This window comes from Lutra lutra, chromosome 1 (genome assembly GCF_902655055.1).
Source record: "Lutra lutra chromosome 1, mLutLut1.2, whole genome shotgun sequence".
Lineage (NCBI taxonomy): Eukaryota > Metazoa > Chordata > Mammalia > Carnivora > Mustelidae > Lutra > Lutra lutra.
This window is the reverse complement of record NC_062278.1, coordinates 113,882,515-113,904,261: the sequence shown is the minus strand read 5'-3', so window position 1 is coordinate 113,904,261 and position 21,747 is coordinate 113,882,515. Positions and strand designations below refer to the sequence as shown.

The window sequence follows — 21,747 nt, the reverse complement described above, 5'->3', positions numbered from 1 at the left end:
CCAGTCACTTTCAATGAACTTCAGAATTACATTATCCATCATCCAGTGTTTACACAACAAACACTTAACAAAATCCCTCCCATGTGACAGGTACTGTGTTAGGAGCTGGGCATACCGCAGACAGTAAAAACAGAAATGAACCTTATTCTCATGGAATTTTCCAATCCAGTCCAATTCATTCAATTATTGAATCAGTTCCTAAATACAAAGTATATTGGCCCTGTTTTGCACTGTGTGCTTGTTATTCAAGGGTTAGAGAGAGATCACTACCCAGTACAGAAGAGAGAAATGCAATCATTACAGTAACAAAGATGAGGTATAACTTAAGTGCTTTCACAATACAGAGTGGGTGATTCATTCAGCCTAAGTCAGCTTCAAGACTTCTCAGATACTTGAATGGGGTTCAAGTTTAAAGGATGGACCTTAACTCCTCAGAAGTCCAGAAACTATACATAAAATGCTGTGTGTACATATGCATACAAATAATTCAACACGTATGGCTTGAAAAGAAAATGTGATACATATTTCCTTTATACCAAAGGTTAAAAATCACTACGTTGGGACTACAGAGAAAGGAAAGAGATAACCAAACTAAGATGTCAATCAGATTGAAACAAGCACCTTAAAATAAAGTTGATTACATAGACCTTGGACTAACCTAACCATACATGCCATGCCAACAAGAAGGCCAAGCTTGGCATTGTTTCAGACATGTTTTCCTGATGGCTCTGTGTCCGAAAAAGCAAAGGTTTTCAATTTTCTGAGAGATTTTTTTTTTTTTTTTAAGATTCCATTTATTTATTTGACAGACAGAGATCACAAGCAGGCAGAGAGGCAGGCGGAGAGGTGGTGGGGGCGGGGAAGCAGGCTCCCTGCTGAGCAGAGAGCTCACCGTGTGGTCCCATCCCAGGACCCTGAGACCACAACAGTTGCCGAAGGCAGAGACCCAACCCACTGAGTCACCCAGGCGCCCCCTTCTGAGAGATTTATAAACAATAGCTGGCCAATTCCGATTCACGTCACTGAAAGTTAGAGGTGGAGGCATTATTCTAATTGTAATGATCACACTGAGTACAAGGAAAACCAGCTTTTTTGCAAATTGAGATCTGGAATGATCTCTATCCTGCTAAATGGCAGCTGAGAGCTTTTCAGCAGTTGCTATCAAGGTAATATCCAACACATCCTCTAAAGTGGTTCCTATGATCCTCAGTAAGAAGGGGAAAATTGCCTTTGTTTTTACAAGTGCCTCTGGAGAAAACTTGAAATACCCAGTTATAAAAATGAGAACAAGAAATGATCCAGTAGTATGAAAGTCAGGATGGCTCACCATATTCTAAAGCTTTTGTCTCTGAGTAAATCCAATAATAGTAACAACAACAACGGATCACACTTACCTGTGTCTTTACACCTATGCATTCAGAAGTCCCTATGTGAATAAACATGCAACCTCCAATTTATATATGTGTTGTGTTCCAAAAGTTCTTTTATAAGCTGGCTATTTGAAATTCAGTAAATCACTTCCAAACCATGGTTCGGTTTCCAGGCTAGTAACAAAACCTGGCTCATTTGACAAACATTTACAGAACATCAATTTAACTCAGAGGATTGTCGAACTAGGGACTATGAATTCTGGCCCAGACTGAAGAACTCTAGGCCATGTAGAAAACAGCAGGACAGAAGACAAGCAGAGGAGAAAAATTCAAGCCTATCCCATTTCCCCTGCAATTCTTAAAGAGAAACTTCTGATTTTCTGTTCCCACCAATTCCAGTTTTCTGAGCCCCTTTTGACTTCCCTGGGTGATCGAGCCACTGGTTCCCTTATGGCCCCCAGTCTCCCTTGTGACCCTAGCCTGTGTGCAAAGCTGGCTCTGTCCTTCAAAGCGCCTCACACTCCAGAAATAAAGATTGAAGCACCCTCCCTGTGTCATTTCTGAAGGGTATTAGCTTTGGAACCCAACGAAAGTGGGTTCCCAGATTTTCCCATTACTGGCTGGACTGTTTCCAGTAAATTATATAAAATAATTTAAAGCTATGGGACCAGGAAAAATCTCTCAACCACTCTGTACCAGAGTCTTCTTAATGAAAAATGGAGAAAATGATAGACCCTACTTAATGTTGAGAGAATTAAAATCATCAAAATATTTGGAAGAATTCCTGTGCTCAGTAAAAGTTAGGTATCACGGTTTACCTCTCTGAGCCTCTGGTTCCTAATGATATCGACCCTGAAGGAAGTGGTGAGTATTACATTTAACATATAAAGTACCCAGTACAATGTATTTTACTAGGAAAATGGAAGAAATGTTAGTTTCCTTTTCCTTTTCTCAATTCATCAGTTTTCACCCTCTGTCAACAGAAAAACAAATTTGCTGAAACTGATTAATTTGTCTTAACTCTCGCAGTTATTACTAAAATAAACTATTTCTCCAATGTCAAGGTAGGGAATTCAGCTAATAACAATGGAAAGAGAACTACTGTAAGAGAGCCAAGATATCCACGCGGATGCAGGAGGTGACTGCAGAGGGTAGGAAATAGAAAGCAATGTCAGCCTTGCTATACAGTGATGGGAGAATCCCCCTGCCAAGAACCCTGATTTTGTTCCCAAGACTGCGGAACTCTCAGGATTAAAGGCATCTGTCGATTACTCAAAGATGGAGAAATAAAAAGCAGCACATCAATAGCAACCTTTCCAGAATCAGAGAATAGGAAGGATGTCCGTTACTGGTTGTCCTCTTAGTCACCTGAACATTGTTGGGAATGTGCCATTGCATTGTTTTCACTGCTATGACTTTTTTTCTTGATTTTTCTATGTTTCTTGTCTTCATTCACCCTATGAACAATCTCTCCAGATTTTGACTTTAGCCCTTATCCTTTATGATTTTATTTTGTATTTTGTCTTCTTCTTAAGGGATTCAACTATCACAGAGATGCAGCCAATTCTCTATCTCCAGTTTTGATTTTTCTTCTACACTCCAGACCCATATACATGTAACCACGAACTATAGGTCGCTGCTCCCTAGAGATCTCACAGATATCTCATTGCCCCCAAACCACTCCTTCTCTGCTGTTTCATACCTTGGTTAATAGCACCAACATTCATCCAACCAGAAAAACAACAAAAAAAAAAATCTAGAAATCTTTGAGGACATAGAGATGCGAAAGTCATAACTCCATCCTCAAGAAATAATCAATCTCATAGGATACATGCCTGTACATTTCTCCCTCTTCTTAGAAACAACAATTAATTCTCTTTGGTACTCATATGGAAATTAGAATTCCACTTTTTTATAAGAGTAAGAATTCTTATTTATAAACTTGTCTGAATTAAAGTGTAGGATCTTTTTGGAACTATGCAGGGTAGGACATATATCTTATTCATCACTGTGTTCCCCCAAACCTGACATATTGCATTGAATACAATCGATCTTCAACAGCGGTTGAATGTATACATGGATGACAGTAAAACAATAAAGGAAGTGAAAAGTAGAGATAGGCATAAATAAGTTGCTTTGGGATTATATTAGGGAAAAAAATATTTCTAGCTGGAAAGAAGAGAGAACATTCCATGAAGGTGGTAGAATTTGAACTGTTCTAAAGAAAGAAGAGGGGGCCTTCCAGGTAGGTATGCATCAAGAAAAAGGGAAAAAAATAGAATATATAAGGAAATAAAATTAATTTTTTTCAGACCATTGAGTATTCAAAGTATAGGAAAGTGAACAGGGTTAGAGATGAGAGAACTCAATTGCAGGTAAAGAGAAGAACATTTTATTTAATTGGAAAATGCATTATACTTATTAATGTAAAATTGTTAATATTATTCTTTTAATCATTTTTTATGCTGTCTGCTATGGAACACTATGATCATAGAACATACAATGATCAACTGTACCTGTACCTAGCCTCAAAAGTAAAAATTCAATCTATGTCTTATTTCATCTACACCCACTCAACCGCGCCCCAAGATTATTGTGAAGCAAATCACAGACATTATATAATTTCACTTGTAAAGATTTTTATGTATCTCTCCAAATGACAAGACCTTGTCTTCGGCAAGCATAACTACAGTATTATTATAACAATTTAAAAAGTGACAACTCATTGTATTATCAATATTCTGTGTTCAGAGTTCCCTGGTTTTCTCATAACTTGCTCTATAGCTTGGCTGAAGAAAACACAATCTAATTACGGTCCATACATTGCAACTAGTTGTTATGTATCTTAAGTCAGTCTTTCTATCTCTTTTTCATTTTCTTTCTCCTTCCTTCCCTCCCTGTCTCTTAATCATTTTACTTTAGCATAAAATACATACAAAATCACTCAAATATATGTACGAGTTCATGTATTATTATAAAGCAAATACTTTGTAAGCACCACGCAAGTCCAGACTAGATTGTGATTAGTCACCCCTGAAGGCCTTCCACATGCCCCATGTCAATCACAGCTCTTTTCCTCCCCCGCCAAAGTAGCCACTATCTACACTTTCATGGTAAAATCAATTTCTTATTTTTCAATTATAATTTTATCACCTACATGACCATCCTTAGACACTATAGTTTCATCCAATGTTAAATGTGTCTTACGTGTCTCAAAACCTACACATTCCCACATCATGCCTTTCTTTTCCTTGTAATTTATCTGTTGAATAATCCAGGACATTTGGCCTATAGAATTTTCCAGGCTGGATTTTGCTAACTGCAAACTCATGGTATAGATCAATACATTCCTCTGTTCTTTATATACCCTGCAAAATGGCAGTAGGATCCAAAGGGGGTTTTGGGTTTTGTTTTGTTTTTTTTTTCAGACTCAGGTTTAATCCATTTGGCACAATTATAAGTGATATTTTATTCTTTCATAAGAAGGAATATGTCTTGGGGCGCCTGGGTGGCTCAGTGGGTTGGGCCTCTGCCTTTGGCTCAGGTCATGATCTCAGAGTCCTGGGATCGAGCCCTGCATTGGGCTCTCTGCTCTGGTGGGGAGCCTGCTTCCCCGTGTCTCTCTCTGCCTGCCTCTCTGCCTACTTGTGATTTCTGTCTGTCAAATAAATAAAATGTTAAAAAAAAAAAAAAAGAAGGAATATGTCTAGCTGTTCCCTTTCTTATGACGGTATCAGTCACTGATGCTTCATGCTCAGATTTATTAGTTCATTAGGGGCTGCAAATGATTATATACTTTTATAAAAACACATTTCTCTGCACTATTTCATTACTCAGTGCACATTTCTTACAGGAAAAGCAGAATAAATAGCTGATTTTTTCCCTTTACTCGTTTTCAAGATAACAAATTGATTTCCTATCATCCACTAAATGTGACCAATTATTTTAAAAATATCATTATGAACTTATGGATTTAAATTTAATTCATAAGATTCAACCCATTGTGATTAATAACCTTACTGAAGTTCAAATTGTTCCATTATTGGCCAATGGAAAACTCTTAAAGTTGGCTCCTAAGTCATTTCATTAATGACTTAAACCATTAGATGTTAACATTTTAAACTATGATTATGAATTGCCTATTTCTTCTTTTAAATCTGTCAACTTTTGCTTCATGCAGTCAGATACACTGCTGCGAGGCACATATACTTGTACTATTTTTATGACTTCCTGATGAATTGACCCTTTTATTATTCTGAAAAGTCCTCTTTATCTCTGGCAATACTCATTGTCTACAGTCTAAGTTATGTGTTACTGGTATATACATTCTAACCTTCCTATTTTTATTCATCATTTATCTTTAATTTTAAATTCCTTCTACTTTCCACTTTCTGTTCATCTTAAGGCATTATCTATCATGTTCATTTGCTGTTATGTCCCTCTTAGTTTTAGCTGAATGACTTATTTCCATCTTCCTAACTTTCTAATTTTGGATGTTTCTAATTCTTATTGATCTAGGTTATTCTTTCACATCTCATTTCTTAATATCTTTTAGCTCATTTTAACTAGTAAGTCACATTATATTCCTCTGGCATGCTTCTTTTTTTTGGTAAAAATGTTATTCTGCTTCATATTCTCCTTTTTCTTCTCAAGTTTGAACAGGATTTTACCTTGGTTCTTTTATTTTAAGGTTTTATTTTTATCTGTTTAGAGAAAGAGAGCACATGTGAGCAGGGAGAGGGGGAGAGGGAGAAAGAGAATCTGAAGCAGATTCTGTACTGAGCGTGGAGCCCGACATGGGGCTCGATCTCAGAACCCTGAGATCATGAAGTAAGCCCCCCAGGCACCCCTTCCTGGCTCTTTTTGTTATTCATTTTTATGTTAAATGTGTTTTTTTCTGAGCTTTGGAATTTGGCAGGATTTTCTAACTTCACAGAGCTCCCTCTTCCAAACTATGATCTTGAGGTTTGTTGAGTCTGTTGCTTCAGAACTTCTTACCATGGGCCTCTTGGACTCATTCTCTGTTAGAGAGTAAAACTCTTCCTAACTTCAACTCCTGTTCTCAAACTGGCCCACCATACTTTACAGTGAGGATTGCTGGTTCCTTGTTCTCCAGTCTAGCAGAGACCACATGACTTCCATCTGCCCCCCTTCCCTAGACACTGATTCTATATGTGGTTTGTTTCACTTATGTCATCGAAAGAGATTCTTGTGGCTAACTCATCCCTGAGTTTGTTCTAAATATTGTCCAGTAGTTTTTAGCTTTGGCATATGTGGGTATGTGAGGAGATTAAAAAACAAATAAGGCTGCTGCCACAGGTGCCATCTTCCAACATCTTCATTTTTGACTAAATACTTGCCAAGTCTCTCAGATGTGGAAGAGACCACAGATGGACTGTGCCCACAAATGAGGATAAACATGGGAACACACACAGATAGTAGAATACAGTGCTGACTAATCAAGGAGTTGACATTCACCAGATGAGCGAGCAGCTTCTGACCTCACTTAGCAATGAAAAGAGCATGCAGGCATTTCTCAAATGGTATCTCACAGGAAGTTAATAGAAATATGGTAGTTCTAGTTGTCCAGTGAATGTAATTTAGGAAATGGTGAGTTGAAACAAAGCATTCTTCACCACTTCCTCAAAATGGCACACAGATAAATAAAAATGGCACAAAGTAAAGACGTGGTAAAAGATTTGCATAAAGTTATTAAGGAAGAAATAAAAAATCTGACGAGAAAAACCTCAGTTTTAACATTAACTCAAGAATCAAGGACAGACATTGCCATTTTAGAGAGCATAAGATGCTCCTAAGTTTGCTTACCATGTACCAAGTGATGGTTGGTTTGACAGTGGAAGGAAAGAACCCATCTACATTTGGACACGTGATCTTCTGAACACCATACTCTATATACAGCTTGTGCAGTGGGAGTTTCATGGAGGAATTGAAGCAGCTGTCTTTCTGAACCACTTCCAGGGGAAATGCAACTTTGCTGCAGTATGTGGTGTTCCTGAAAAGAGAAATAGCCAATAAATGGGCAATTGCCTTTGCATTGGATTTGATGCAGCAATCACATGAAAATGAGCTAAGTGAAATAATGCTGTGCATTGAGATTTCATTTGCATGTGAGTTCACATAGAAATTAAGTGCGTTATAGAGGTATTTCCTCTACCAATTTGATGTCACAAAATAAAAACAGGCACATTTAGCTACTGCTGATATACTAAAATATTTACATTTTAGGATGACTGGGCAATTGCATTTACATTTGAATGTCCACACAGGTCATTTAGTCTGCCTAGGGGCTCTCTCATCCCTTATGCAGGGGGTAATTTTCAGCCTCATAAGATATATCCTCTGACTTAAAAAAAATAATGGACAGTGGTAAGACTGATTTTTCTGATTTCCAAAGTAAAATCTGGATGTTATCCTCAGAGGAATATTGAAACAAGAATACAAGTGGTACAATCCTGGAGGATGAATCTTAATTTATGGCCCTAAGACATCAGTCCACCTCACATATGGAGGCTTTCCATGTCATCCTCCATGCACCCCACTTCTAAATTAGGGTTCTCATTCTCTGAGCACCTCACACATTTCCTTGATTGACTTTATCATAGTTCAAACAAGGGCATGGTCACATGTGTCTTCTTTTGTTCTTTGCATGTAGTACAGTGTCTAAACTTTCAGTAGGCACTAACTAAATGTTTCAAAAATAAATGGAATGGATGTAAAACATGTGTCTATGCACATAAAGGGAACACAGATAATAAAAATAACTGATTTCTTAGAGTTATGGGTAAATGGGTCACTCACTGTCTACCCTTTTTTGTGATTTCAATTCAAGGTGCCAAATACATATAGATACTCATTAACTAATTAATTGAGGCTAAATACAGTGAAGTGGGGGATGCATTTCCCTCCCAGAATGGGAAGAAGGGATGTTTAAAGATGACTTCTGACAACAATAATAAGGTGAGAAGGGACAGTGGCAGCTATAATCACCACCTAAAAATAGAAAAAGGTCTACCAGTGGAAGAAGTATTCTATAGGTGGAAATTTTACAGGGGGTAATTTTCAGCTTCATAAGATATATTCTCTGACTTAAAAAAAATAATGAACAGTGGTAGGACTGATTTTTCTGGTTTCTAAAGTAAAATCTGGATGTTATCCTCAGAGGAATATTGAAACAAGAATACAAGTGGTACAATCCTGGAGGATGAATCTTAATTTATGGCCCTAAGACATCAGGCCTTTGATTTTACATGGGCTAGTTTAAGGACATTCTCCACTTAGGAATCGCCTCAGGACTGTGGGAAGCTTCTGGTGTTTCCACCAGACAAGTTCACTTCTAGATTTACTTTAGGGACAGAGAAGATAAGCAGACAGGTAAACTGAAGAGATGGCCATCTGGAAATTGATAAATCACATTAAAGGAATACTCAGGCCTTAGTCACGCTGCTCCTATAATGTAAAGGTTAGAAAAGTTTGAGGAAGTGCTCTAGATAAGTAGGAAACAGAAATAGAGTTAATGAAACACTAGAATGCAGAGAAGAGAACAAGGTCATCCAGAAAGCTACTGATGACGCTTTCCCAGCTATTTCTGATGTCCACCTGTAACAGATTAACAATTGCCAAAGATGGAAAGGAGATTTTAGGCTGCTTTTCTCATTGGGTGGATACAGATGCCAAAGCTCTCAGACACAGACTGACGTGCCTAAGGTCACCAGCTGAGTAGCATAAGGGCTGGGATGCCAGCCTGGTTTCTCTGTCTTTTCATCCCATGCTCTTTCCACTATAATCTGTCTTAACCTCTCCTGCAAAGCTGTCTTGGACATAAATAGTGGTCAGTGCTCTTTGGAAGCCTACAAACTAGTCTAGAGTTCATTCCAATAAAACTAAAGAATCAGGTGAAAACCTCAAAAGGGCCTTCAGAGGTTCCAAGGGACTCCTAAGGCCACAATGATGAAAATGCGTTCTGTGACAGAGAAGTCCTTTTTCACTTAATCGTAACACAGCTTAAATATATCAAAATGTAGTCACATTTCTCTATCAGAGAATGGTCAATAACCATGAGAGACAAAGGGCATTCAGAAGACAGTGTGGGACTATCTATTATGTCATTCTATGCTGTTGTATCGTTATATCATTCAGCCCTATTGTTATGGGCTGAATTGTGTTCCCCAAATTCATACGTTGAATACTTAACCTCCAGTAATTCAGAATGTGACCATATTTGGAGACAAGTCTTGAAAGAGGTGATTAAGGTAAAATGAGTATGGTGGGCCCTAATCCAATATGACTGATATTCTTATAAGAAGAGGAGAATAGGACAAAGATGATGCAGGGGGTAGATCATGTGAAGAGATGGAAAGAAGATGGCGGTCCACAAACCAAAGAAAGAGAAATGAGACCAACACTGCCAACACCTCGATCTTGGAATTCTAGCCTCCAGGACTGCAAGAACACAAATTTCTGGTATTTAAGCCATTTTTCTGTGGTATTTTGTTTTAGTAGCCCTAGCAAACTAATAGGTGCATACTGCACCTATTAAACAGTAGGAAACTGTGTACAAACAAAACAAACACAAAACAAAAACAAAAACAAGCCATAATCCACAAACCAGATGGGAATTTGAAAAACAAAGTAAGTCTTGGAAGCTAAAAGGGGACCTTGGGAAAAGAGAAGCCAAAGATCTAAGCCTTAAAAATGATTATTCTTTAGAGAGGCCTCAGCTGTTGTTTTTTTTTTTTTTTTTTTTCTTTTAAAGATTTTATTTATTTATTTGACAGAGAAAGATCGAGCACAAGTAGACAGAGAGGCAGGCAGAGGTTGGGGGAAGCAGGCTCCCTGCTGAGCAGAGAGCCCGACGTGGGGCTCAATCCCAGGACTCCGAGATCATGACCTGAGCTGAAGGCAGAGGGCTAACCCACTGAGCCATGCAGGGGCCCCGGGACTCAGTTTTTTATAATTTTTTTTTTTTTTTTTCAGAACAAAAACAGCATTAATCTGTGGTAATAGAAGAATAGGTATATTATGGTTTAAAATGCAAAATCTATATGAATTTCCAAGATTCAACAAAGTGGATTTGAAAGAAATTTTGCAGTATTGGTGGGGTTCTTTGGATTATATTCTTAGATTCCCAGTGATATGGTGTTTATTTTTTTTTTAAGGCAATTTTGATGAAAAAGTTTGAAAGGCATTATTCTAAATACATTGGATATCTCCCAAATATTCTTCTTCCATAAGGCATCCTAAGGCTTTCTTCTGTATCAGGGACATTGAAAGATGCCAAGAACAACAGAAATGAATGGGTTCTGCTCTCTACTATGCTCGTTGTCTAGGGAAATAGATGCTTTCAGGTGAGGCAGAAATGCAGGCAGGTTCTAATATCAGGGAAAAGGAAAAAAATAAACAAGGCTCCATCATTAGATAATCTTGATATATGTCAGGGTTTGAAAAGGAACCAGTTATAGAGAAAGATCTCAGGAGTGCAACCGTATTCTCTGCACACCTCTTGGGCAACCTCTGCTAATCCACTGAGGTGGGGTCTAACTCTTTCTAGATGTTTCCTTCCCTGCCATAGCTTCATAGCAGATGCATCCTCCAGATAAAAGCCCAGGAACTAAAGGGAAAAGAGAAAGTCCCCACCAAGAATGAGGCTACCTTAACATGCAGGTATAGTTGCCGGTATCGTTGAGGAGGGTGGGTCGGAACCAGAGAACGTCTTTCTCCTTACTAATGCGGTTGTCAGGGAGGCGGAAATTAATTGGCTCCTCCAGGTCCCGGTCCTGCCTCGTCCAATACCAGATCAGAGTCAGGCCAGCTGAGTGGGCTGTGCTGTAGTTGTATTTCAAGAAGTGTTCAAAGAGTGGGCACTTGAGGCGAGCTGGCTCATCTTCAAACACTTGGATCTGCCTCATGGTATCTAGTCCCCAGTCATCACAGCGTTCTGGAATGATCAAAAAAAGAAAGAAAGGGCTAGTGAGTCACCTCATGTTAAAGGCCTTCTCAGGACACCCAATCTTTTCCAGGAACCCCCCTGTCTGGTGATGTTCAGTAGCCTCTCTGTAATAATTGCATGGAATGGGCACTGTGGGATGAAGAAATGATTTCTGTATCTTCCTTTAGCATCTTTTCATTACCTCTTGGAAATAACTTGATCTGATAACTTGAGCTTGTCATGCCCTATAAGGTCTGGGGGGAGAATCTCACCTGAAAAAGAAATCATGTGCTCTTTCACCCTCTGGAGACAGAGTAAGTTCTGAGGAAAAAATTGCTAACTGAAAAGATAACCCTCCAAGACTCTCGGTTCTTCCCAGGTCTCCTGATTTGGGGGTTAGATCTGCCCAGGCAAAGAGATCTATCTACATCATAGTCTCAGGAGTAAAACTATGTATGTAATAAATAAAATGAAGTTTGTCACTAAAGTTTATGGTTGCATATTAAGACAACATTTTTGTGGCATCAGACAATTGAGAGAACAATTAAATTTGTGGTACTTTAATTTTGATAAAAGCAAAGAATTTGAAGCTTTATGACTTGCAGAAGGATTTGTAAGCAATAAATCCCTATGTAAGTAATAGATCTCTGAGAAATTTAACAAACTGGCTTTTCTGAGACTCAACAAATTACTATTATTTATAATTCCTATGCCTTTAATAAGAAACACATTTTACAATCCAATATACAAAGAAAGAATTGGAAAGATCAAAATGCTGTTCACACCAGTACAAACGTAATAGTAATTTTTTAAATAAAACATCTATCTTACCAGATTCTTCAAATACATTTTCATTAAAGCTATGAAGTTGCAGAATCAGCTCATTTGGTTTACAGGATATTACAACCACAGTTTTTCAGATACATATGTCAGATGGAATATATACAACGGTTTTCACTCCTTTCTGAAACTCCACTAAAACCAAAATAATTTTTTCAAGACTTAACCCCAAGTAAGAGCAAGAGCAGGAGAAAAGCTAGTAACAACATCAAAATTGACAAACTATAACCAGTTCGGCCCATTTAAATACTTTGCTTTGTTTTGTTTTTCATCCTTGGCTTTCATCCTGTCTCCTAGAGCTGAGAAATGATATATTTTTGTCAAATTAAAGAAATGCTCAACTGTTTAAAAAATTAAAATTAATGGATAAATCCTCAACCTGCAGGGGAAAACTGGGGAGCACACCAAAGTGCAATTCAGAATACTGTGAACACCCAGAAGGAACTGCCAGCCCCACAATAAGGAATCACTATTGCCATTTGCCCATTATCTCTGGGTTCTCCTTCTAGGCATATTATAAGAATCTACTCTCCTGCCCCTGTGGAGGAGAGCCCATGTGACTGAGTTTGGCCAATATGATGTAGTGTCACTTGTGTTGCTATCTTAAGGGCTCGAGCATATTTTACCATGCTCCTTTTTCTTTTGCTCTGGCAAATATAAAAGTGCAGAGACTAAGACTCCTCCTTTAGTTTGGGTCCCTTGATGTAAATGACATACAGCAAAAGAAGGAAAAAAAAAAAAGAAAAAAAAAAACCTAGAAGAGATCTGTCAATTAAATAAGTTGATGAAAATAGACAAGCTACAAAAATATTTTCTAAATTTATGGAAAAAGAGAAGATTCTAAAAACTGTTAAAGAGTAAGAAAAGAGACCAAAAAGTGACCATATAGAAAAGACAGGAATCAGAATGGCTATGGGAATTTTGAAAAAACAAGACTAGAAGCTGGAAGATAATGAAACAATATATGTGATGGGAAATTATATCCAATCGTGAATTTAAACCCAAGGAAACAATCAACTGTGAAGGTGATGTTTTCAGACACATCAAGACTCAGTAATTTTCCTTCCCATATGCTCTTTATTAGGAGGCTTCTGAGGGACATGTTACCAAAATGAGAGGGGGGATAAAAAAAAGAGAGAAAATTATGGGATTGAGGAAGAGGGGATCCAATTCAAGAGAGAGGGGAAGGGATTCCCCAGAATAACGATGAAGGAGATCCCAGGCTAACAGCTATGCAGCAGGGATTGGGGTGAACCGGTGTAAGTAAAAGGTAATAGAAATGTCCAATTAAAAAAAGAATAATTGTGACTAATAAATTATCTGATGAAATTAGCACTGTGGAAAATTATGCTAAAAGGCAATTATAAAGTATGAAAACAGTTACCCCAAAGGTCCAAATTAAAGTAAGCTTATGAAGGCAAGGCACTTAATAACTTCCAAAAATAAGGAAGTAAACATAATCATAGTTCATTAATATGTGAAGGCATATTAATTAAATGATTATTGATCTAACAAATACTGTAGTATTATTAGCTGGAGAGGAATGGGTAAGGAAGGGAGAGGGGATGGCCATTTAAGAGAGAAAAACATCAATGAGATGTTTATTAACTACGGACTATAATTAAAAAGTGAACAAAATAGTGTCCAGGGTTGACTAAATGAAAAATAGTAATATACACAAATTGATTAACAAAATATAGATAGGAAATGCTAGAAGAAATAAATAAAATACTTAAAAGTGGTGGCTTCTGAAGAAGAGAGCTAAAAGATGTGAGGAAAGTTGAGGCAGAAAGAGTATTTTTTTATAAACCTTTTAATATACTGGCCTTCAAAAAAAAATCACCATGAATGATTTCCTTTGAACATCATTAAAATAATAATTAGGAAAAGAAAAAGGAAGGTAGGAAGGGCATATCCATCATGCAACAAAATTGGCAAAGCCATTCTCAGTGTTTAACCATCCTAATTGTATTTCTTCTCTGTTAGGAAAAAAATCCTTGATTTCATTTTTTAATTCCAAAATTTGTATCAATTTGCTTTGGCACGACAATCATTTCACTTTTAAATTATAAGGTGATAGTTTTAAAAAAAAAACAAAGAAGCATAGGCAGCTGGGCAGCTGATGGTGTCTGGAACTTCACCATATTATTTGTTTCCTGAATAACAAAGATGCTACGTCCCTCTGCATTGCATAAAAATATTCTATATGCTGTTCCTAAAGGCACCTCTCTCAAGAGCTCCGCACAATTTTCCAAATCTGGATGATGGTAGAGGCAAGGTGATTAAATGAAAATTATCCTCTTTCCTGCTATCCTACTCTCTAATATATCTCTATTCAGATCGCCCCTACTTGGGCCAGTAGACCACAGTCTCAGGCCATGACTCTCTTAACAGGAACACTAGTAAACTGGAGGGAAAGAGGAAGCCCTTCTGAGGGTTAATGGTGCTTTGATTAAAGGAGACTTCCTGACACCAATATTACAAATTGTCACTTTGTTTGGTCCCTGGAGGTCTTTACCATCCTGGGAATGATTAATAGTAAGATAGATGATAAGTGACAGGTCAATTTTTCTTGTGTAAAAGTAAGAGAATGCACACTGTGGAAAGGGAGATGAACAGAGAACTGGTGTGACATCTCAACCACAAGTTAGTGTGACACCTCACCAACTTAGGAATTATGAAATGGAACTCTGGTGACCACAAGGCCAGAAGTGGCAGAGACTGTCTAAATATTCATGAACCCTGGTTTCCCTTGGCCCATATGGATTCTACATAGATATCCTCCGCAACCGAATTGGGGCCATTTGTTTTGGTTCTGGCCAATGAATGAGGCCAGGAATGGTTTAACTTCAAACTCCCAGCATAATCTCTGACGCTTTCGCCTGCCCTCACATGGAGACCCCAAGGGCCAGAAAAGTTTGAATACGGTAGCCTCACAGGATGAAGGAGACTAGATCTCTGCCACTGCTTAGAGAGGAGCTCCACAGAGATGCCACTGCTCTCTCAAGGGGCTGTAGTTGAACAAAGAAATCAACTTCTGTGGTATTGATTTAAATCACTGAGACTGGGGCGCCTGGTTGGCTCAATGGGTTGGGCCTCTGCCTTCGGCTCAGGACACTATCTCAGGGTCCTGGGATTGAGCCCCACATCAGGCTCTCTGCTTAGCAGGGAGCCTGCTTCCCCCTCTCTCTCTGCCTGCCTCTCCGCCTCCTTGTGATCTCTCTTTCTGTCAAAGAAATAAATAAAATCTTTTTAAAAATAAATAAATAAATAAATCACTGAGACTTGGGGGGGCATGTTGTTACAGTGACTAGCTTTTCCTATCTTGACTATTAAAAGATGGCAGAATTTTCCTTCTATAACATAATTCAGTAAGTCAAGCACAGACACATTTTAAAACAGCATTTGTTAAAGGACCTTACATCAATCACCAAGACTTGGGGCTGATTCCTGAGACTTAATATCTTTTCAATCAATTTAAATGCGATTCATCTGAAGTGGAAAAGAGATCATTACACCTGGTAGGTATCTCCTTTACAGAAGGTTCCATCGGCCAAATAAACATATCTATAAAGTGAATCAGCCTCCATTCCATTAGGGACTGAAAACACACATACCAGTATTCCTAAACATTAGCCGAAAAAGGTATTGAGCTTTTCCTATGGGGTATTTGCCCATTTGAAATTTGTTCTGTGAGTTTTTAAGTTTCCCTCACCAGCCACCTGAGGGTATTTTGTCAAAGCGTTTTATTCAATGACAAAATAAAAATAAAATCTATGGCAACAGGTTGCAGTGTCATGTAATACCAAATTAATTATATGATTCACTGCAGGCACCAGCCGAAGAAAAGACTGGGGAAAAAGGCTGCTATGCAAATAGATTTGTCTCTAATAAACAGCGAAGGGAATTTAGCAAGTTATAGGCACAGAGAATTACCTTTTTGTTTAGAATGTCCCTTCTTACCCAGTTGACTCCACAGTAGACATCCTTTCTAAATTGGCCTTCAATATGGGGAGCCACAAAGTCATCGTTTCCCTCAGCCAGAGGATTTCTTAAGGCGGAGGCTTGGTGGCACAGAGGACTAATGGAATATGCAAGCCTCCCAAAGCCAAGTCACTGGAAAATCCAACCCACGCTCCTGAGAGCAATTAGCATTTATATAGCAGGGTATACATTTTAAGTAATTAATCTCACAACACCCTCTTGGGCTTTCATGCCCATTCCCACATTACATGCCAGGAAACGGAGACAGAGAGATTAATTGACTTACTTTTGCCTGAGTGGTAACACAAATAAAAACTGCCTGAACATAGATCTCGCTCGGGTGCTTGTCCCAAATCTGTGCTCACACCTTCAAAGCAAGATATTTCCCACAGGAAGGCTATTCATATATTTGTATTTATTAAATATTCATTCAGAACCTGCTGTGAGCAAGGAACTGTGCTGGGTGCTGGGGTAGAGAGACATGTAGACTTAAAAATTCAGGGAGCTCAGGTATAGAAAAAAAAGAGGAAAAGATTTAAATAGTGAAAGACCTGAGGTAGAATTACATTCCACGAGTAATTATTTGCCATGGGCCGTATTTGACATAACACCTTGGACAAAATGCTTCCCCTCTCAGACTCAGTTTCTGCATGTGTCCCATACCCGCCTCATAATGCTGAATGAGGATTAAAGGGTACAGTAGAATGAAAGGAGCTTAGTACCTATTAGGCTAAGTTCGCCTAATAAATCTGAGTATGTCCCTACCTGTCAGGAAGCTGACAACCTGGGAAAAAAGAAAGACTAAATGAAAATACCTGGTGGAATGAACCAACTATTATAACAGGCTTTTAGGCAGGGCAACAGCTATTATATGATTATATTCTATTATGTTAGGTGGGGGATGGCAAGGGTAGTCCTGAGATTGGATTGTGATCAGAAACAGTCCCTTTTTTGACATCCTCAACTGGAACTCCGTGTGCTTTAAAAACTGTCCCGTCGGTAGATTCTAGGAATCTTACGTAGGCCTGAGGGCAGAGACTAAGTGTCATGGAAAGGCTGGTTTTACAATACATTCTTACAGTTTTGCCTAATTTTGTTTTTCCAAAGGTGTGCGTGGCTTCTCGGGAAACCTGAGCCTGGGACTGTGATCCAGGGAGAATCACGGTGTGAGCAATGTTGCATGAGTGGCAGGATGACAAAGAGTAAGGCAACAGGTTAAGAGTAGGTGAGTTTCTGAGGCAAGATACAGGGTGCCAGACACGGAAACACTAGCAGGAGCCCTGACAGAAGAAGCATGTGGCACAGAGCCCAGAGAGCAGCATGATGGAGGATAACAGACAGGATTCAGAGGCAGGCTTTGACACCTTCTGGCTTTATTAATTCATTTAAAAACTACATACTGAGCACTGAGCATCCTGTCCTGCGGCAAATGCTAAAGTAGAGGCCCAGAATACACTGGGGAACAAAACAAGGTCGTATGGAGCTCACATAACACAGGGAGACTGACGATAAACAGTTGACACACTAGGTAAGAAATGCATAGCGTATCCTGGAAGTAAGTCAATGGAACAAAGAAACACATAAAACCTGGTAAGACAGATCAGGCATGACAGAAGGGGAAAAGGAAAGAAGGAGGAGTATGCAATTTTAAAGAGGGTAGTCAGGGTAAGTCCCTCAGCCATTATGAACCTCCACTTCCCAAACCAGAAATTCAAGTTCATACTTGAATTTATTTGAATGTACTCTACTCTGTAGAGTAGTTATGAAAACTGAATGAGCCCAAGACATAAAGTACTACTCACAGCAACTGTAAAGTCTATGCACATATTACCTAAGATTAACCTGTGGACTGCCATTTTCTACGGAAAACAATTTCCTCACTCCAGTCTACTGAAGAGACTGCTAGACATGTCCATTTACCATGTCCACACACACCCCCTTTTTCAAAAGTACGGGAATTTTTATCTGGGCACAGAGCCATTCAGGATAAAGGCTACATTTCCCAAACTTTCCTCTCACTGGGAAGTGTTCAGGTGACATAGTTCTGACCAATGGGACACGTTTGAAATTTCATGATCTTAAAACCCATTCTTGAGAGGTGCTCATGTCTTTCTATGTTTCCTATGCTCCTGTTCCCATCCCATTTCCTATGCTCCTGTTCCCATCCCATTTATCCCATCCTGCTGCTTGGAATATGGACGTTACATCACGGACCATGAGAAAGAAGGCCACACTCGGAAAATGGTGGAATGGGAAAGTGAAGGGAGTTACATAAGGTGCTGCCTCACCAACCCTGAGCTTTCTAGATTTAGACTTTATGTGAGAAACTGCTGTATATCCTTGCTACTCCGAGCATGCCCACAAACCACCAGCATCATCAGCAGCTTGTGAGCTTGTCAGAACTGCAGATCTTCTGCCCTGCCCAGACTAACTGAATCAGAATCTATAGTTGAATAAGATCTTCAGATGATTCCTAAGCCCATTAACATTAGCTACGTATTAGTTTAAACCACTGTTATTTTCTGTCTCCTTCTTCACAGCTAGTCATCATACTAAAGGATAACAATGTCTTATTTCATCTGTTCAAGTCAGCAAGTTGTTGAACAATTTGTGAGGTTATCTCCACCCCGTAAGTCTACCTCTTTGATGGATTACATATAAAAACATATATTTGCTTTTTGTCCCTCCATGGAAAAAAAATATTTTAAAACACCAGGATAGTTTTCCAGCAATGTTATGTAGTGAACAATCAGTTAAAAAAAAAAAAAAAATCCACAAACCACATTTCCTAGAATAGGATGTAAGTAGAAAAAATACCATTAAAACAGATTTTTTTTTTTTTTTTAATTTAGGGGAGAGCTACTCAAGCAAAGGTCTAGAAAGTGTTTCTGAAGATCTGTGGTTATCAACTAAGCTATCAAAAGAAGAGAGAGGAGTTGGGGTGGGGGAGGAAGAAACTGAGTGGCTGTGAGCATCCATCAGACATCCTCATGTCGCTTGTGCTGTTCAACAACACTGCGCTAATAACTCGGCAGATGGTTTTCCTGGACCAGATAATTAGACATACCTTACTCCCACCAAAAAAGGGAGTTTTCTTGATTGAGTAATTTGAAGAAAATGAGAAATAGCCCTGAGCAGATGATAAGATTTGCCAGATAAGGAAAGAATGCCAAATTCAGAAAGCTGGTTGACGGGGGCAGGGGTGGGGGATCCACAAGCTATAGCTTTAATTTTGCAGGTGTCATTAGAGTTTGTTCCTAGAACAAGTTTTATTCCCGACCGTGTGACACTCCTCCCTGCAGCATGGGACATTCATCTTGATGCTGACCTGAAGACTGCTATTTTATATCAATTGAAAGGGGTGAGTCTGGGGGGCGTCTGGGTGGCTCTGTCAGTTAAGCGTCTGCCTTTGGCTCGGGTCATGATCCCAGGGTCCTGGGACTGAGTCCAGCATCAGGCTCTCTGCTCACCAAGGGGGTCTGCTTCTCCCTCTCCTTCTCCCTCTGCCCCTTCCCCCTGCACATGCATGCTCTCACCCCAATACATAAATAAAATCTTTAGAAAAAAGTGGGGGTGAGTCTGGCCAGTTTTAAAAAAATGAGGAGAAAATAATTACCAGGCAAACATGAAAACAAAGAAAATAATGAAAAGGAAGAGGTTAAAAAGGAAAATGAACCTTCACAGACGAAAACAACCAAATCTATGAAGTTTAAATCCAGAATATATACCACTGTAGATGCTACTTAAAGGTACAAAATCAAATTATCTAAAGGATGTCTGAGAGTTGGGGTAGTTCAGAACCGAATTATCATTGCAGGACCAGTACACCCAGAGCTCTGAACAGTTTGGTGTTCACTCAATCTGTCATGTAGAGGTTCTTTTCTCTGAGTTTGTGAATGTGACTGACATGCTCCACAAAGTTGCCCTCATCTCTGAGGACCTGAGGAAACACCCTGGGGTCTCCAGAGAGGTTTCCAGTCCCTGGGTCTATAGGAGCTGTGGAAGGTTAGCAGGCTCTTCCTTGTCTCCATGAAGTCAGTCCACAACCAGTTTTCAGAGCTCCAACAAAAGCACCCTTAATCAGCATGTGTTAATGTCCAAGGAAGGTCCAGCAGCCCCCCTCCTGCTGCTGTACACAATGAGGAAGAACATGGCATAGCATCATCTAATAGCTACCTACAAACATCTCTGTTTCTCTCATCAAACTTGCAGCAGGGGTTAGCAGGCTAAAGAATGGATTCCGGGTGTGCTGCCTCTGTACCATGGTGCCATTATTTTCTTAAAAAAAAAAAAAAGAAAAATCAATGTAATGAGCATCCTCATGTGGCTGAAGGGAATGATTTTCTTTGCAGGGCTGTTGTGACAATAAATAAACTGGCTTATGTCAAGTGTGGCACAGTACACTGGGGAAAGTCTAAGCAGTCATTAGCTGGTTTTTATGCTCCCCCCACCCCAAGCAATCTTTTCTAATCCGTGATCAAGATGTAAAGATCCAATTACTATTCTCATATAATAATCAAGCAGCCTTTCACTATTTTCATTATTACATAATATTTATTCAGGGTCCTATGAATGTCAGCGGCCATAAACAAAAGGTAAGAAAAAACATAGTCTCTTGCTTTCAGATTTCCATTCAAGAATCAAGATTGTTAGCATTGGAAGTAAAGTTACTTCACCCTTTATCATAGAATCGTATGGGTCTTAGAACTAGTAGTAGCTCCCAGGGGCGGAAGAATAGCTGGTAATATCCCATCCCACAGCGGAGTGAATGAAGCTAAGAGGAAATAAAAACAGGTCTGAGATGGGGCCAACAATCTAGGATAGAGACGGGGAGGGACCAAACCAAGTCTCATATCCCGAAATGACTTTCCCGATGGCGTACACAGTAGCTAGTCTCTGGAGTCTGACAATCCCAGTTCAAACCCTTGTCCTGTCACTTCCTTCCCATGTGAGTACATGCAAGTAAATTAAATATTCCCACGGTCAAAGAAGGCTGATCTGAAGATTAAATGAGACAGTGCTTTTAAAGTATTTAGCAAGAGCTGCTCAGTGGTCCTCATTATTATTAATATTACATTCCTCTCTTAATTCCAAACTGAGTGCATCCAATTTCAAACTGAAAGTGACCCAGTAAATGTTAACATTTAGCCTAGAGGGCTTACCTCTGACAAAGTGTTTGAAGGCATTAGACCACAAGGCAATTTAAAAAACATTTAAAAAACCCTTTCTTTTTTTTTTTTTAAAGATTTTATTTATTTGACAGAGATCACAAGTAGGCAGAGAAGCAGGCAGAGAGAGAAGAGGAAGCAGGCTACCTGCTGAGTAGAGAGCCCAATAATGGGGCTCGATCCCAGGACCCTAAGATCATGACGTGAGCTGGAGGTGGAGGCTTTAACCCACTGAGCCACCCAGGCGCCCCAAAACAACACTTTCATTTTATGAATGGGGCAACTGAGCCCAGAGAGCTAACTTAATTAATGATGTTGAGCTCGTGAGTGGCAAGCACAGAATCACTTCTTTTCGACCCAAATGTCATGTCCTTTCTATTATATCATCTGGGCAAAATATATATTTCAAATACGTATCTGCAGAAATTTTCTGTTGGTA

The 21,747-nt window shown here is 39.1% G+C and overlaps 1 protein-coding gene across 1 annotated transcript in view; it reads right to left on the bottom strand.

Moving 5' to 3' along the window:
* The window catches only part of IL1RAP (interleukin 1 receptor accessory protein), a 122,344-nt gene that overhangs the window by 28,111 nt on the left and 72,486 nt on the right, over positions 1 to 21,747 (bottom strand). Inside the window, exons 3-4 of the mRNA XM_047732952.1 lie at positions 11,040 to 11,325; positions 7,197 to 7,383 (exon numbers count right to left, since the gene is read on the bottom strand). Of these exons, the coding sequence (XP_047588908.1) occupies positions 7,197 to 7,383; positions 11,040 to 11,325 (473 nt within the window). The remainder of the gene's footprint in view (positions 1 to 7,196; positions 7,384 to 11,039; positions 11,326 to 21,747) is intronic.